This window comes from Protopterus annectens, chromosome 5.part0, assembly GCF_019279795.1.
Source record: "Protopterus annectens isolate FY-2018-M chromosome 5.part0, PAN1.0, whole genome shotgun sequence".
NCBI classification, from domain to species: domain Eukaryota; kingdom Metazoa; phylum Chordata; order Ceratodontiformes; family Protopteridae; genus Protopterus; species Protopterus annectens.
In genome coordinates, this window is record NC_056735.1 from 82,166,202 (window position 1) to 82,184,585 (window position 18,384).

Here is an 18,384-nt window from a genome sequence, read left to right on the forward strand (position 1 = left end):
AGTAGCAATGTCAATGCTGATGGGCTCTCAATTCAGGGAATGGGGTGAGATACCCCAGATAGACCTAACCCTCTCAAGTGGCATTTCTCAAGGGTCACTTGAAAAACTAGTTTGAGTTCTCCAGGGGGGAAGAGATGTGAAGACTGGGGAAAGATGGGCGAAGGCTGCCAGCCTAGTCAAATGGAATTTGATACATAATTCTATCATTTGTATATATAAATGTAAACTACAGGCTTGTGTTCATAAATGAAAGGAAACACTGTAAAATGTGAAGTTCAAGATTGTTGCAAAATTGCCATCTGCTGTAAGGAAAACTAAGCCAAGCATTTCAAATGTTCTTTGAAGTTACAATTATCTAAATAGTGGTGCCAAATCAGCTGGCTGAACACATTCTTTCTATCGTCTTAACTTAAGGAATAATTGCTAGAGTGTACATGTGAAATGTCTTTTATTGCTGTAGCTTCCTGAGCAGGTGTTAGATTGCTAAATAATGCAGTTTGTTGGCCTGGGAACTCCAGACTAAGTGTCAAAATGATGTAATGTGTATACTGGGAAAACCTAAGTGTCAAAATGATGTAAGTTGGGAGAGCCTAGCAGAGATGTTTGTTAGTGAGTTTAAAAACTATTGTTCAGAGAGAGACTGTGAGCATTTTGAGTTTGATATCCCACTTATCAGCACTCTGCCTGTTGTGTTATGTAAGTAGTGTCTTAGAAATATCTTTTCTTGTAGTAATAGTTAGGAACTTAGAAGAAAGTTAGACAAGAGTTTTCTGTTATATCAGACTTTCCTACTGTATTGTTTTAAGTTTCCATGTGATCTCTGAACTCTTAGATATCACTGTGGTATAGTATAATTGCCTTGGATTTTAATTATTATTAAAAACCTTTACCTGTGGCTGGTTTGTGTAGAGATAAGTAAGCTCTAGAGTACATTGCATATTTATAGAGTTATCTTGTAATAAGCCACTCTAATAAGCCTTAGACTGAATAGTCACATTACCAATTGGATAATAATATTGCACAGTAATAACTGGACACCCTTTTAAGGGCATTTGGGTAGCTGATAAGTATTAGCTGGTGGTGGCAGAAATTACTGCCATATAGTCTGAGTAAAGGGGCACAGCTGAAGAATCTGTGTCAGCCTTTCCCAGGAGTGTCTGTGAAGTTGTATAAATACTTATCTCAAAGTGTGTTTGGTGTGTCAGCTACCTGGGCAGGGACACGAAGCACTGGTGGGACAGAGAGGGTACTGGAGGTTAGCTTGCCAGCTAGGCTGAGATCTGGACCCTATAGCTGTGCCAGTGGGGAGTCTTATTGGGGACCTGGAGAGCAAGGGAGCAACCAGCCCCAGACTGACTGTGATCTCTGTGTGCTCTTAAGGGAAATTGTACAGCCATAACCTTTTTTTCTCATTTCGTATTGCAGTTCCTGTTTGTACTATACTAACTTACATTTAATTTCTCTAAACTGGCTAAATTTCTAGAAATATTAAATAATTCTCATATAAGTTGTATCTATTTTTAAAAAATGTTGTCACATTATGCCTAATATGCTAAAATTACTTAAACTGCAGATGTTTTTGTATTATTGTTGAAGATTGTAAAGTTATTGTTCTTAAAATGTTTTTGTAATATTTTGCAGCTTTTCTCCCTGGACATCCACCAGAAATGGGGTCTTACCCAGTCAGACTTTCCTGGTAATCAAATGTCCATAAAAAAAATCATTAATACACACAGAATTCACCAGAGGGCAGCAATGTACTTACTGCAAGAGCTCTGACCACTGTTGAGGCTTTCCATTGAATCACTGTTTTTCAGAGAAACCTTCTCTCCATGAGTTCCTTCTGCTCCATCGCTGTCTCTCTGGGGGCCTGCATCTCCATCTTGATTATTTGCCTAACAAGATATTATAAAAAGGAGTGAGTAAAACAAACTAAGAAATACATGACCAAACCCACAGTTGCTATAAACTGCTTACTTGGACAGTATTATAACAAACATTGATGCTGAATTTTCTACTGACAGCGATAACAGGAAGAGCTGTTACAGTCTGTCTGTTGCCTCGAAGAATTAGCACAGTCATCTGAACATTCTACAATACCAAGAACACACCCATTCCTTTTCTCTTCATAAGAAGTCTGAGGCCCTGTCTGACTTTGCCTCTGCCATGGCACAAAGAGAAACGGTTCTGCCACAATACAGTATTGTTAATTCCTCTGGAAACATCTGTTCCTGTGTGTATAGCTTGACTGTCTCTGCATGTCTCTGCAAATGTTGAGATATGTTACTCTGCATAGACAGGTGCATTCATGCCTTTGTCTGTCTTTTACATCCTGATGCACTGCTCTGTTTGTCTGTCAATAATCTGTCCCTATAGCTGCTTATCTATAGCGGCCTGCCCACATTTCATTATATTCTTCAGTATAGTTATGTATCCATCTCTATATCTAAATCAGTATAGTTGTCTTTCTATTTGCCTTTATCTCTGAGTCTAATATATCACTTTACGCAAATGCATGGGCTGCAAGTGTGAGATACGATCATATTACTTAAACTTGATTGTGCTATTGTGTTACTGTAAAATACTGCTTCATAAAATGTGTCTGTGTAGTTCTCACTATTTTACTATGAGAGCAAATTTTAACTATCACTGCAGTGCATACCTATCAGTCTCTTACAGCAAGAAATCTAGACAAAGCCATAAATAATGGGGGTACAAAGGCCCCAAAATTGGGACAATTTGTAAAGATTGCCGTTGCAAACGTAGAAAGTTGATAGAATAACATGTTTTGCAGTAGCATGGATTTTCTGGAGGGTATGAAGTTTGAATTTCAAACGTATGGCATTGTTTTCTGTCTTCATTCCTCAATGATATGCCAGTGATTTGCCAGAAAACCACAACTGTATGAGAAACAGACCAAAAATATGAGACAAAAATCAGGACATTTTGTGAAAATCTGTACAGTTGAGAGGTAGTGCAGTGGTAACATTCTGACAGATTCTGATGGATTATTTGGTTAATTCCATTTGCAAGGAATTCATCCCCATAACACACATTTTTCTTCTTCTTAACAAACTAATTTTGGGGGTGCTGCCTCCTTGCCAGAGGAACTAAGAAAATGTTTCATCTGTTGGCTTTTGCTGTACAAAAACATACAGTAAACTAACCACTTAATTTGCTGCTGATTCTGGGCCTACACTTATGCATGGCACAATGTTTGTATAATTGCCCACTAAGTTCCTTAAAAATCATGCTTGCCATTTCAATAACCTTCCAACTATTCATGGTATTTTATATCATGCTTGCATGTAGATCCTCTGAATGATATCTGGATGCTTCAACAAACTATTAGTTTAAGGGTGTGCACACTCATGCAACCAGCTTATTGTACGTTTTTTATTTTTTATATTTTTCCCCTAATAGATTTGTTTGTTTTTCAATTGAATTGTACAGGTTATAGGTCACATTAAAGGTGGGAAAAGTTTTGAAATGATTCATTGTGGTCTCATTTTTTTATATCACAAAAACCTGTCATTTTAACAAGGGTGTGTAGACTTTTTATATCCACTGTAGACAGACAGATAGATAGGTATGCCTATATATATATATCTATATATAGATATACAGATATATAAATGGCACCTTTTAGGATAACTAAAAGATTATCCTTGCTGTCGTGTCACATGCATGTTATAAATTCCTGTGTCAAATTTGCATTTGTTACCTCTCTAAAAACAAATATTCATGTCGAGATGTGCAGCTGTTCAACTCATAATGAATGTGACCTAGTGCATTTGTTGTATTCATTAAGGATGATTTAAAAATAAGACCTGATCCAGCATCAGTTCTTAAAGCAAGCAAACATACTAGTGAGATTTAATACTTCCTTTAGAGATATTATCTGTTTATATTTTTTACTGCTTTTACATACAATCATTGTTTGTTTTCTGCAGGCCGCATTATTATTTTCCTGATAATCATCTGATACCTGGTCCCAGTCATTGCTTATAGTGGCTCATACCAGTAAATAACCCCACAGTAACAATGACATATGTTTCTACTATAGAAGTAATCCATCCAGTGCTGCCTGCGGTACTGTTATCCAGCTGGGGATTTGCTCCCAAGTATTCCTGTGATGCTATGAGGTAAAAAACACTAAAGTGCATGCAGATATTGGGTATATATAAAATAGCTAGCATAGCCCTTTTAAATAACACTTAGTCCATAGTGCATTGTGATTTCTTATCAATAGCAGATGGTTGTAATATACTGAAGTGTTAACATCATTTATGCTGAGCAGCCATTTTGGTACTGATAAAAGTTACCTGTTTGCCTGAATCATTACTGTATCCTGATATTTCTGACTCTACTAATGAATGCTCCCATGTTTCAGAAAATATAATTATGTGGGCCTGATGGTATCAGAACAAGGAAATGTTCAATGAACAAAAAATAAAATCACCATTTTAGTTATAAAAAACATGACACACCTCCTCAGCTGACTCTGAATGCTAACAGTCAAATTCATTTACTGAAAGCTGTTGTTATACCATGGAAAGTCCTCAACTTACCAAAGTAATTTGTTCAGCCCAACTGAATTTCCTTCAGTCTGACAAAGTTTAATCTACGATAGTCATTTCACTTTTCTTTTAAGGTTTGGACATTTTTTGTAGCAATCAAATTAGATAAGAAGCCAGATGAAATGCAGGTAAATTCATTTCAGTGGTGCAATGGTAGTATTGTCACCTCACAGCAAGAAGTTCTCTGGTTAGATTCTCAGCTGGAGTGCCTGCTGTGTGGAATCTGCATGTTCTCCCTGCATTCGTATGGGTTTTCTCCAGTACTCTGGTTTGCTCCCATAGACATGCGTCTGGAGCGTTTTTCCCCTGGGCCTCTAGTGAAAATTGGCTCTGTTCCAAGTCGGACCTTCCCGGTAAACAAATGTTAAATACATTTACGCAATGGGTTGTGAGATCGAAGCATACCTCTCAACCTCTAAGAACAAGAAATCTGGACAAAGCCCAAAATGATAGGGAGACAAAGGCCCAAAAATAGGGACAGATTTTCAATATTGCTTTTACAAAGTTAAACAGTTGCTAGAATGACATGTTTTGTGTTAAGATGTATTTTTTGAAGGATATAAAGTCTGAAATTCAATGGTGTATCATTATTTGGTTACCTCATTCCTCAGTGATGTCACAGAAACCTACAAATTCTACGAGGAACAGACCTAAAATAGGAGACAAAAATCTGCACATTCTGTGAAAATCTGCAAAGTTAAGAGCTATGGGTAGAGGATACATACACTTCATTTTCATTCACTGAGAGCCAGGCTGTTACATATAATTTAGTAATTAGTAAACTCAATGAGCATTTTATAACGATAATAATATGAGATAGCATGCTTGCATGAATGCATACAAGAAAAGGGTGAATGTCTTGGCATACCTCCCAACCGTACAGATTTTTGCAGAATGTTCAGATTTTTGTCTTATATTTTTGGTCTTTTTCATAAAATTGTGGTTTTCAGGCAAATTAGTGGCAAATCATTAAAGGCTGAAGTTAGAAAACAAAGACAGACTCCATACCCTTCAGAAAATTCATCCTAATGCAAAATCTGTTCCGTCTACTTTCTAAGTTTGTAAGAACAATATTTAAAGTGTCCCTATTTTTGGGCCTTTGCCCCACTTTTGTTTACGGCTTTGTCCAGATCTTGCTCTAAGAGATTGAGAGGTATGCTTGAACCAAATGTAAGGCAATTTATTAACTGACAAAAAATTGTGGTTGTAATGATAGAAAAAAATCAAAGTAATAGACATAAATGTGATTGGGCTAGTTGATGTAAAAGTGTTTCAAAAATTATAACCATAAGTTAATTTATGTTTGGGAGAAGCAATACAAATTGCCAGAGAGGCAGTATTGGTGAAAAGGCAAAATTGTACATTCTTAAATATAGAAAGATATATGTAAAGTAGAACACAAAGTGAACAGCAAGTTTTATTAAAGGCGTAATGCTAGGCAACCAAAGTGAAGGAAAGTGAGATGTGTGACTGCTACCGTAACGAGTCAAAGAGTATGATGGAAGGACTGTATGAGGCAGGGAAATTCGCTTTTGTTTGTAAGACAAGGCTAATTAAACGGGCTGTTTCTGTAAATGTGAATGAAACTAAAAGTAATGCGCAGCAAGCATTTTTGGGGGGGTGCAATTACCACTGTGTCTGATGCAGAAGCAGCCTGGTAAGTTAAAATTCCTAATCACCAAGAACGTTTGGAAATCCTTCAATTTGTCTGAGTTAATTTGCAAAGAAATATATTCAACATCCAGGGAAAGCATCCTATAATTGTGTTCATCCCTAATCAGACCCATCACTGGATGCAGTGTTCCCTTTGGTATGTATACATCGAATTGCTCAACCATAAAGGCGCCAAAGATAACTTGTCAAAAAAATTAAAGGCCTTAAATTCTTCAAATATCCACATGAGCCACTAATGCCAGTTCTTCCCATAATCATGAGTGTATAGGCTGCTCTGAGGTGTCATGTGACTCACTTCTTAAGCCAATCCATTTTCACCTCTGGTTTCTTCACAAAACCATTGGCCCTACAAACAACCATGCTGGGGACCTAAATCTACAGCAGTGAATAAACAAAACTCCCTGTAGAGATGGTTCCTAACCCAGTCCATTCCCCACCCTATGGAATAAGTTACCACTGCATGTCAAAGAAGGTATTACTTTGACTACCTTTAAGCCTAATCTTGTTGACGGATTAGGTAGACACAGATTTACACTAGGATTGTCATGTACAGCTCTCCTTGATTTGGAAGGTGAGTGCCATTAAATGCTTGAAAAGAGAGGCATGAATTTTTAATTTTGTCTACTTAAAGGTGTGTATGCCTCAGAATCTTATGGTCCTTGTTAACTTCTTAACAGAAATGTGCCTAGTGTTGTTCCTATGTTCCTCTTACCAAAGTCTCACTAAATGCAGAAAAAGAACCAACATGCCTGTGTGATGTTTATTCATCAACCAAGGCATGAAGAACTTCTACCAAAGTGTCAGCTCTGCCTTGTGCACCAACCATCCCAAGAGATGAGAGCCGCTAATGCTAACACAGTTTCCACAAGATCCTTGGTGGAAGATAGTTGCTGACATGTAAAAGTCTCATTGTCATAACAATGAAATGTAATTAATCGACTAGCCACAATTAGCCAACAAGTAATAGCCAGAGTCAAGACAATGTTCTCAACGTATGACAGACCTATTGAACTGGTTACTTAAAATGCTGTTCAGTTTATTTCACATGAATTTCAAGAGTTTGTTGGTGTCTTTGGTTTCACCCATACGATGTTACGTTCTGACTATCTAGAATCAAACGGTAAAACGGATGCAGCAGTGGAAACCAGTAAGAGAATACTTTGTCAGTCACATCGTCATGAAGCCATTACGGCCTACAGAACTACTCCACATGACACTGTACTTTGTCAGTCACATCCTCATGAAGCCGTTATGGCCTACAGAACTACTCCACATGACACTGTACTTTGTCAGCCACATCCTCATGAAGCCATTATGGCCTACAGAACTACTCCACATGACACTGTACTTTGTCAGCCACATCCTCATGAAGCCGTTATGGCCTACAGAACTACTCCACATGGCATTGTGACAGGAAGCCTTTCACAGCCAATGCTTGGAAGACAAATGCAAACCAACATGCCAATGACAGAGAGCAAGCCTAAGCTTAGAGTCATTCTGTACCATACATCCTAACAACATTAATATAACCAAAGCTTCATATAAAACATTTCAAGATCTACATTATGCTGCACATCCACTAGGTCAAGCTGACTGACTTGAAGTGGGGTGAGAAGGTAGGACATACACAAGTGCAGCAGTGCACCTCATTTTGTGATGCAAACTAAATGGCACCATAGTTATATGGAGCAGATGATATATGCAATGTGTTCCTGAAGGGTGCTGATCTGAACGGAGTATTCCAGATGGTTTACCAAGTCAGTCTGAGATGAGAAGAACCAGATCAATGTCTAGAAAATCAATTCTTCTAACAACAGATGTACTTCACCCAAACATTTAAGATAAGGGTGTAACTTTGAGTTTGAGTAATATAAATGCAGTTGTTCCTGTTCTTGATCCATTTGACTCTGTACTACCTAGTGACTCCAAAAGTTTTAAAAAATGTCACAACAGTATGCCTCAAAGTTTTCCTTTTGCAGATTCCCAGTCTGATTCGAGCTCCAAGTTCAACAGTCAATGAATAACCAGAAGTGAAGGGAATCATTCATACTAAGAACCGCTTTCAATGCCGTGCAGATTCAATGAAATGGGTAAATGTTGATAACACATTTCATAAACATTTGTGAATAGCTGTATTGTTTACATATGATATTTAAATTCTTTTGCAACATCACTCCAGAGTGTTTAATGTATCATGCATTGGTTGCACATCTTCATACATCATACTTTTAAAAACTGCTTTTTTTTCTTTAAGGGGTGGTGGGTGGTGTGGTGATAAGTGGTTTACCCTACTAAACTGCATGTAAATACTGTGTGTGTGTGTGTGTGTGTGTGTGTGTGTGTGTGTGTGTGTGTGTGTGTGTGTGTGTGTGTGTGTGTGTATGTGTGTGTGTGTGTAAAACAGATGTGGTCCACAATGTGTTGCACTTTGTAAGCTATGAGCAGTTGAGTGTAACGTACTGAAATGTTAATAGTGAGTTGCCATACTGTTCTAAAGAATACTTATCCATCTACCTACTTAACTGAATAAACTACTTGAAACTTCAACAAGGTATCTTTATTCCTACCACAGGGAGGTTACCAGAGAGAGAGAGAGAGAGAGAGAGAGAGAGAGAGAGTCTCCTAAATTAGCTAGCTAAAGTGATTTTATCTGGTCTAATCCTTTGTATTCTGTTAGTCTCATTACGGGTAATTGATAGTTATCAACATTGTGATGGGTAAGGTCAACCTATTACCAAATGTGTGTGTTAACATTGCCTACATGAAAATTGATTTAGTATTGAAGGATTTATTTGATCAAGGGGTGATTGATTTCCAGGCTTATTCATACCTGGAAAATAATTCATCCAGAGTTCCCTCAATATTTGGTATACCCAAGGTCCATAAGGATGTGGATGACCCCCCATTTAGGTCTATTGTAGCTTCAGAGCGTTCTAAGATAGCACCCATAGCAAAATGTTTGGATTGGAAACTCAAAGCTATATTGGGGGGGGGGGGGCGTCCTCACATCCTAAAGGACTCTTGGGATTTTCTTGCCAGAATTCAGCCAGAATATAGTGTGGATGGCCTTACATTTTTATGTAGATTTGTTTTCAACCATTCCACACGATACAGTATTACTGTGGCTAGAAGAAGCATTAAGAATGCGGGGAAATATTTCTGAAAATGATATTTTTCTTTGCTTGGAATTAGCTGATTTAGTTCTAAGAAATAACTTCTTATTTTTTGAAGGAGAATTCTACCAGCAGGAACGAGGGGTTGCTGTGGGGGCCAGTTGTGCCTCCACTTATGCAGATATTATTCTGTCAGTTTGGGAGAACAAATTTGTACATACATGTTCTTATGAACAATGTTGGAATTTATATACCCTATATTTGGACGATATCTGCATTTTTTGGATAGTGGATATGATCAAATTAGAGGAATTTCTGAACTACTTGTCCCAAACTACAAATTTTCTTCAGTTCGCACACCAGATAACAACAGGGAAATATAATTACCTGGATGTGACAATACAAAACACTGGAAATGGGTTTAAGTCAGTTGTTTATAGGAAACCAACATTTTCAAACACATATATTAGTTATGGCAGTACAAATCTTTCATTCCAGAAAAAAAGCATTATCAAAGGACAATATGTCAGTGTAAGTCATATGACATCTAGTGACTAAGACTTCCAGAATAAATGCATGGTATTACAAAATATATTTAAGGATAGGGGTTATCCAATGGACCTTATAGGTAGTATACAGACAGAAGTCTAATAAAACCAGAGACCAAGACACTGAAAAATACCAAAACGAAATAACCAAACAAATCCACAGGCAGGTAGAACAGACCAGATAAGGGTAATTGGCGTAAAATTTATTAACCATAAAAAATAAAATAAAATAAAATCAAGCGCTTTTTTTATTACAACTGTGGGGCAAAGGGTGTGGTATATTTAGGGTTGTGTACTCAATGTTGCAGTTTTTACATAGGTAAAACTGAGAGAACCCTTAGAAGGAGAATATACAAGCACCTATATGATATTTCTAGAAAGAAAGATATGAACGCCTTTTTTAAACATCTTGGCTCTTGCCCTAACATGCAGCTTAAATTTATTGTCCTTGAGCAGGTTATACAGGATCACAGAGGAGGTGACTGGGAAGCCCGTCTTGAATACAAAGAGCTGTTGTGGCAACTCAAATTAAATGCCACTAGACCCCCTGGTCTTAACGAGAGTATTAGCATTGTGAGCGTGCTCAAACTAAGGAAAGCTAAGTTGTGATTTTTTTATGCAGTTTATTAGAAATATAAGTTTTAATGAAATATTTTCATAAAACAATTTTTTTTTACATGGTGTTTTTAGTATAATTTTCAACACAATTGTATTTTATGTATTGAGGATTATTTGACACACGGCTTACATTTGTCTGTCAACTTTTAAACTGTTGCTAGTACTTTAATAGTCTACTATATGTTCAATTCAATAATTAACAAGTCATATGACTTTAGTATTAAGTTATTTAAGCTCCCATTTTGGGGAATTTTGTATCTTGATAAAGCCTGGTACTCAGCCGGGCAAAAGCGCTTGATTTTATTTTATTTTATTTTTTATGGTTAATAAATTTTACGCCAATTACCGTTATCTGGTCTGTTCTACCTGCCTGTGGACTTGTTTGGTTATTTCGTTTTGGTATTTTTCAGTGTCTTGGTCTCTGGTTTTATTAGACTCGTTTTTTCCATGGCCGAGGGTGCTGAGCAGACCAACTTTCAGGATACACCACTTTTACTAAGGGATGAACCTGATAATACCCCGGTCACCCGTGGTGAATTTAAGCAAATCTTGTTTTTATTGACTCAGTTGACTAGCACGCTGAATTTGGGTTCTAATGCTCCTGGTTCCTTATTGCCTGGTAACCAGTAACATGGTTTTGGATTACAGTCGACGACAGGCCTAAGGCTTGGACCGAACAGTACTCCATTAACAGTAGTTCCTGACGGGATTTTATTGAGTAACACCAATCCACAGGAGCAGTCGGCCAAGGAGGGTGACACACATAGTGCCAAAACGAATCATTTCAAGAAGGATTTTAGTTTTACTTCATGGACGGAGAAGCAGTTTAATTTTAAACAAGGTACTTTTTTTCAAGTGCTAATTTGGGTAATTGTGCAGACCGTGATTTTAAAGAACTAAATGACAAACTTTATGCGTACAAGAGCACACAATTGGAGATAGACTACTTAAAGGAATGTGTGCGAGTACAATGTGTCCCTAAGGGGCTGCGTTGTTACAAATTTCCTAACAATGCTGTGGCTGTCTCTTCTTTATACAACAATCTGGTCAAAATTTTTGACAAAGCTGGCTTGGAGATGCTGGAACTCATGATTAAAGACTATGAAGAGAAAGTCGATATTTTATTGAAGGAGGTGACTTTACTCAATGACTCTGTGGTCAAGAATAAGAATTTTTTAAGTGTTAAAAAAGACTATGATAATGTTTTTAATGAAGTAGACCAATACTGCATTAAAATTGTTAACGCAAGATCAGAAAGTTAGAGCGTGACCTTTTAGAATACAGGGAAGGCATGGCCTATCCATTGGTTGGAAGGGGTAAATAAAATATTAGGCAGGATGCTGACAGAATTAATGAAGTTGATTATGGGGATAATGTTTCTAGTCCTGCTGCGGACCTACCTAGAAGAAGTGAGCGATTAGCTCAAAAGGGGAACCAGAATGCGTTCCAGGATTTTCATCATCCCCCGGGCAGACCAGGGGGGGAGAAAAGCTACTTACCAACCGCAAGGTTGGAACAGGTCACGCAGGTAATTGACTCAGTCTGTATGACCAATTGTGAACCTTTGAGGTTAGATTTCGGATCTGAAGGGGACAATTTTATTATTTACAATTTTACTGACATTAATGTAACTGCTGATTTTTTTGGACTTTTTACCAGAGGTTTTCAGTTTGTTCCACTACGCCCTGTGAATTTAAGCAATGTTTTAGTAGATTTAAAATTATTTGTTAGGCATTTGAACCTCGCCTTTCAGTTCAAAGGACAAACACAAGTTTTGGGAGGTCTTTCCAGGGATAGTACATTCAACCCCCCTACACACCCCTCCCTTAAGGTTTTTGAAGAATTGGTTGAGGCTAACCTAAGAAATCATTGTTCTAATAGAGCATATACTCCGCCCACCAATTTTAACCAGGAGTCACTCCGGTTAATAAAAATGCTTAAAGAAGAGGACGTCCTGGTGATGAAACCGGACAAGGGAGGGGTATAGTTTTGATGTACAACACAGCATATGATATTTATCTTCACAACATGCTACAAGATACTGAACAATACAAATTGATTTCCAGGAATGAGTTAAATTTAGCATACTCTAAGATCAAGTTTGTACTTTCTGACCACCTTTTTCAGGGAGCTATTAATGAAAAACTCTTTAATTATTTGCATGTTAATAAACCAAGAATCCCAGCAATTTCTGGGATTCCAAAGACTCACAAAGGTTTAACCCCATTGACGTTCAGACCTATCGTCTCAGGGACGGGTAGTATAACGGAACCCCTAGGAAAGTTCATAGATTTTATTACTAAGAAACTTGCCTCTTCTCTACAGCATGTGTACAAAGATTCTTGGAACTTTCTTAAAGGTGTCGAACAAAGATTTTACAAACCTGATTTATTAATGGCAACAATTGATGTAGTGGAACTATTTCCCAGTATTCCGCACTTTATAGGTTTAGAATGGTTTAATGACATTTTAGTGTCTGACTCTGGTTTAGATTCCAACACTATCAGGTTATTGGTTGAGTTTATGGAGATTGTTTTAGACAACCATTTCATACACTTTAATGGCGAACTATTCAGACAAAAGAAGGGTGTAGCAATGGGCACTGCTTGTGCCTCAAGCTATGCCAATATTGTGCTGCATTACTGGGAAAGTAAATTCATTTTTTCTACACACTGGGTCCAACGTATTATCCACTACAAGCAATACCTGGATGACATCTGTTTACTATGGGATGGAACCTTAGATGATTTTATGGATTTTATGAACTATATTAATTCTACCACACATTTTTTAACATTTACTTACAATGTTAGTAATGATCATTTAAATTATTTAGATGTAGTTCTTCTTAAAGATGTTCACAACCACACTTTTCAGTCAAGGCTATATAGAAAAGCCTCTTTCGCCAACTCCTATTTGCATTTTAACAGTGGTCACCCTTTCCACCAGAAAAAAGGTATAGTTAAGGGACAATTTATTCGTGCATCTAGGATGTCAAGCACAAAGGAGTATTTTTTTGAAGAGGGAGATTTTTTGAAGCAGCTTTTTTTTGAGAGAGGCTATCCGACATATCTTGTTAACAATTTAGCTCAGGATGTTATTAACAACAGGGAAGCTATTTATTTCCTGTTATTGGGCAAAGGCATAACACAGGATACACGAACAAAACCCTTAGAACAATTTGACCCACACAACAGTTTCGATTATACCTTTTCCAACGATTCCCTGCAAGTGGAGCAGTCAATTTTGAGGTACTGGCCCCTTTTGACACTCCATGATGATTTTAAGCATATTGTGAAGGAACGTCCTCATTTTGTCAAAAGAAGGGGTACAAACCTCAAAGGACTTTTTGAAAGAAGACCCAGGTTTGACAACAAACACAGTTTCCCTAAAATTGGTACCCACAAGTGTGGGGCATGCAAACAATGTTCCTTTATAATCAATGACAGCTCCCTTTACATCCCTTCTAGTAAGTTTAAATTTAAAGCTGATTGTTATTACAACTGTGGGGCAAAGGGTGTGGTATATTTAGGGTTGTGTACTCAATGTTGCAGTTTTTACATAGGTAAAACTGAGAGAACCCTTAGAAGGAGAATATACGAGCACCTATATGATGTTTCTAGAAAGAAAGATACGATCGCCTTTTTAAAACATCTTGGCTCTTGCCCTAACATGCAGCTATACAGGACTACAGAGGAGGTGACTGGGAAGCCCGTCTTGAATACAAAGAGCTGTTGTGGCAACTCAAATTAAATGCCACTAGACCCCCTGGTCTTAACGAGAGTATTAGCATTGTGAGCGTGCACAAACTAAGGAAAGCTAAGTTGTGATTTTTTATGCAGTGTATTAGAAATATAAATTTTAATGAAATATTTTCATAAAAACATTTTTTACATGGTGTTTTTAGTATAATTTTCTACACAATTGTATTTTATGTATTGAGGATTATTTGACACATGGCTTACATTTGTCTGTCAACTTTTAATCTGTTGCTAGTACTTTAATAGTCTACTATATGTTCAATTCAATAATTAACAAGTCACATGACTTTAGTAGTAAGTTATTTAAGCTCCCATTTTGGGGAATTTTGTATCTTGATAAAGCCTGGTACTCAGCCGGGCAAAAGCGCTTGATTTTATTTTATTTTATTTTTTATGGTTAATAAATTTTACGCCAATTACTGTTATCTGGTCCGTTCTACCTGCCTGTGGATATGTTTGGTTATACAGACAGAAGTAATGCAAGGGAGAAAGGATAAATATATACCAGTTTCAGGTACAGGTTTAACGATCTCTACATCAGGTCCGACACGAAATACTATCCAGGAAGATTTTGGTTGGGCCTTTGTCACTAATTTTAGTGGGACTGCATACCAGATCAAATCCATCTTAGAAAGGGAATGGAAAACATTTTCCGAGTTCACAGATTTGGAAGTGTTTAAAAACAAGCCCCTTAAGGTGGTTTTCAAGAAAGGACAACATATTAAAAATTTACTTGAATATGCAGCCAATTCACAGGTGTTTACACATAAAAGAAGGGGGACTTTTAAATGTGGGGCCTGTAAGCAATGTAAAAATAGACTGAGAGACATTTGAAACGGAGGATTTATGAACATCTTTACGAAATACAAAAACAGAATTACAGTAATGCCTTATATCGACATACATTGACATGCCCACAAGCCACATTTACATTTTTTGTATTGGAAACACAGATGAGGGATCATAGGGGGGTCCATGGGAGACCCGGTTAGAATACCGGGAAGCTTTTTGGCAGATGTTGTTGGAAGCTAATAGATTGCCTGGTATGAATGATCATATATCCATTTTGCCCTTGTTAAAGTTGAAAGCTGCTAAATTGTGATATATATATATATATATATATATATATATATATATATATATATATATATATATATTTATATTTAATTTACACATCTATACTTTATACTTTAATATTTAACATATATTTTCAATGCAACTATGACATTTTTATTCAAGTTTTGTATGTAGTATGATATTTTAGTTTATACAAAGGACATTTGTTCTATCAAATTGTAGTTTTTATATTCAAGTTTTTGTGTTCACTTTAAATATTAATTAGGGAGATTCACTTAGTGCAATTTGATTGTAGAGTGTTATATAAACAGGTTGCTTTGTGGTATGATATTTTATCTGAAGAAGTCAGTTATTCATACTGACGAAAACGTTGTGATTTTACAATATTAAAGTTTATATTAAACAATTTTTGTGGTTGCGGTCTCTCCCTTATCTGGTTTTTGGATTTGTGAGTTCTGTTACATTCCAGTAGAGTCTCTGGTGGTGATTCTTTGTTCGTTATGGAGGCTCGTTCAGGAGAGACCAAATCCACTTCGTCTTCGGAACATCCTTTGGGATCCGAAGTGTGTGAATTTCGGAAGTTGGCTGGTCAGCTTACTCAATTAATTGAATTATTGACGCCTTTGAGTCAAGGTCTCCTTTCTTTTGTGTCCGGTAAAGGAGCTCTACTTAACCAAAATAAATCTGGAGCTGTTCATGATACACCTATTCTATCGGAGGACAATGGTTTGGGCCAAGGTTCCGGTCTCGGCGTTTTGGACACTTCCCCTGAATTTCAGCGGACACCGAACATTTTACGTTCCCAAAACTTGGGTATAGAAAGAGGTGCCAATAGAGGAGAATCGGGCCAGGATGTACCTTCTACATTTCGGGAATGGTTACAGTCCAAACCGAAGTTTCATCATGAAAAGGAAGCAATTCCTTCGGACAATCATCGCACCTACAATGAGACTGTTAAACTTTTAAGGACAGCCCTATACAGGTGCAAAAGCTTGCATTTAGATAATATGTATCTGAATGAGTGTATTAAAAAATGCTTAGTACCTAAAGGGCTACGGACTTACAAATACCCTAATAATGTTATACTGGGTAGTGAATTTCATCAGGATCTTATTAGGGCTTTTGATAACTGTGGACTGGAAATTGTCCAGGCTATTGTCAAGAACAATGAAAAAGAGATAGTTAGGTTACATGAAGAGATCGAACTACACAATCATTTTATTGTAAATGATTTAATGTTTAGTATAGAGCAAGAAAAGAAAAAGTATTATGATATTAGGCTTTATGTTGATAAGAAATGTGAAGAAATTTCTACCAGAAAACATAGAAAATTACAACGGGACATGGGGGAGTATGAGAAGGGGCAACAATACCCTGCACCACCCGTTGTACGGGGACAATATAATCAGGGGCGGGGGGAAAAAATTCCATCTCATCAAGGTGTTTATTTTGAAGATGGGAATCAAAATGAAAATGAAAGAGGAGCTGAAATAGGGGATGAACATTCCCTTGACAATGATAATTTGCCCAGGCGTTCAGAAAGAATACGCAATCAGCGTAACAACACCAGGCCTAATTCTTTTCACCAGGTACCTTACCCTTACAGGGGAGGAGGGGGTTACCAGCAGAACAAGAACCAGAGGTGGTAACTTGTGATACATTTGCAGGTAACAAACCCAACACGGACCAACAAGTGATTTCCAGTAAAGAAGGTTTTCATATTTATAATTATAGTGAATTACAGGTTTCTGATACATTTTTTGACTTGTTTACAAAAGGTTTTAAATATGTTCCTCAAAGAAATTGTGACATTACTAAAACTATTTTTGATTTAAAAACTTTCATTCGAAAGCTGAATTTAGAAAATTTAATGGGCAAAGTAACCTTTGAGCTTAACCCCAGTGTTCCCTACAAGTCCAGTATATGTAATCCTCCTGTACATCCACAGTTGAAAAATTTGGAAAGTACAATAGAAAGAAGGATTAGGCAAGTCAAAAGATACAAAGGGCATATTCCTAATTTAGAAGAGGCTGAAAAGAAATTACTTAACCTACTTAGCCATAATTCCAACATTCGAGTTATGGAACCCGACAAGGGTGGGGGGTTAGTACTTATGGATAGAATTGTGTACGAAGGGAAAATGAACGACATTTTACACAATGGATCTAGATATAGGCCAGTTTCCATGAATGAAATTAATGTTTCATACAAAAAAATAGATCTGGCCCTCAAAGATTTGTTTGATCAAGGTATTATAGATTATAGTGTATACTCATACCTTGAGAATTTATGGCCCAGGGTTCCCTCTATATTTGGGATACCCAAAGTACACAAGAATACCCAAGACCCCCCACTTAGGCCTATAGTTGCTGCACAGGGTTCCAAGATTTCGCCTATATCTAAGTTTCTGGATAAGAAACTTAAATATCTTTTGGGGAAAGAGAACCATCTATTAAAGGACTCTTGGGAATTTTTGGCTAAAATTACATCTGATTTATATTCCCCTAATTTAATTTTCCTGACTATAGATATAGTAGACCTTTTTTCTGTGATCCCACACCAACAGGGGCTAGCCTGGTTGGAGGCAGCCCTTAGGAAAAATAAAGGGGTCAGTGAAAATGATATTTTCTTGGTTTTGGAATTAGCAGAATTGGTTCTACAAAACAATTTTTTGTACTTTTCAGGAGAGTTTTTTCAGCAAATTTCAGGACTGGCAATGGGGGCCAATTGTGCCCCTACCTATGCGGACATTGTTTTATCTGTATGGGAAAGCCAGTATGTATTCAATAGTACTTACAGTCAGTACTGGAGTTTTTATTCACGATTCTTGGACGATATATGTATTTTCTGGACAGGTCCAGTTGAAGTATTGGAAGAATTTATCACATACTTAAATTCTAGTACAGAATTTTTGAAATTTACTTATCAAAGTTCCAAGAGTCAGTTGGATTATTTGGATGTAACCCTGAAAGTATTAGAGGGTAAGTTTAAATCTACTATTTTTAGAAAATCC

At 37.0% G+C, this 18,384-nt stretch overlaps 1 protein-coding gene across 1 annotated transcript in view; it reads right to left on the reverse strand.

The window, feature by feature from the left end:
- The window catches only part of SAMSN1 (SAM domain, SH3 domain and nuclear localization signals 1), a 691,753-nt gene that overhangs the window by 265,609 nt on the left and 407,760 nt on the right, over positions 1-18,384 (reverse strand). The window contains exon 4 of the mRNA XM_044072151.1: positions 1,766-1,895. Within this exon, the coding sequence (XP_043928086.1) occupies positions 1,766-1,895 (130 nt within the window). The remainder of the gene's footprint in view (positions 1-1,765; positions 1,896-18,384) is intronic.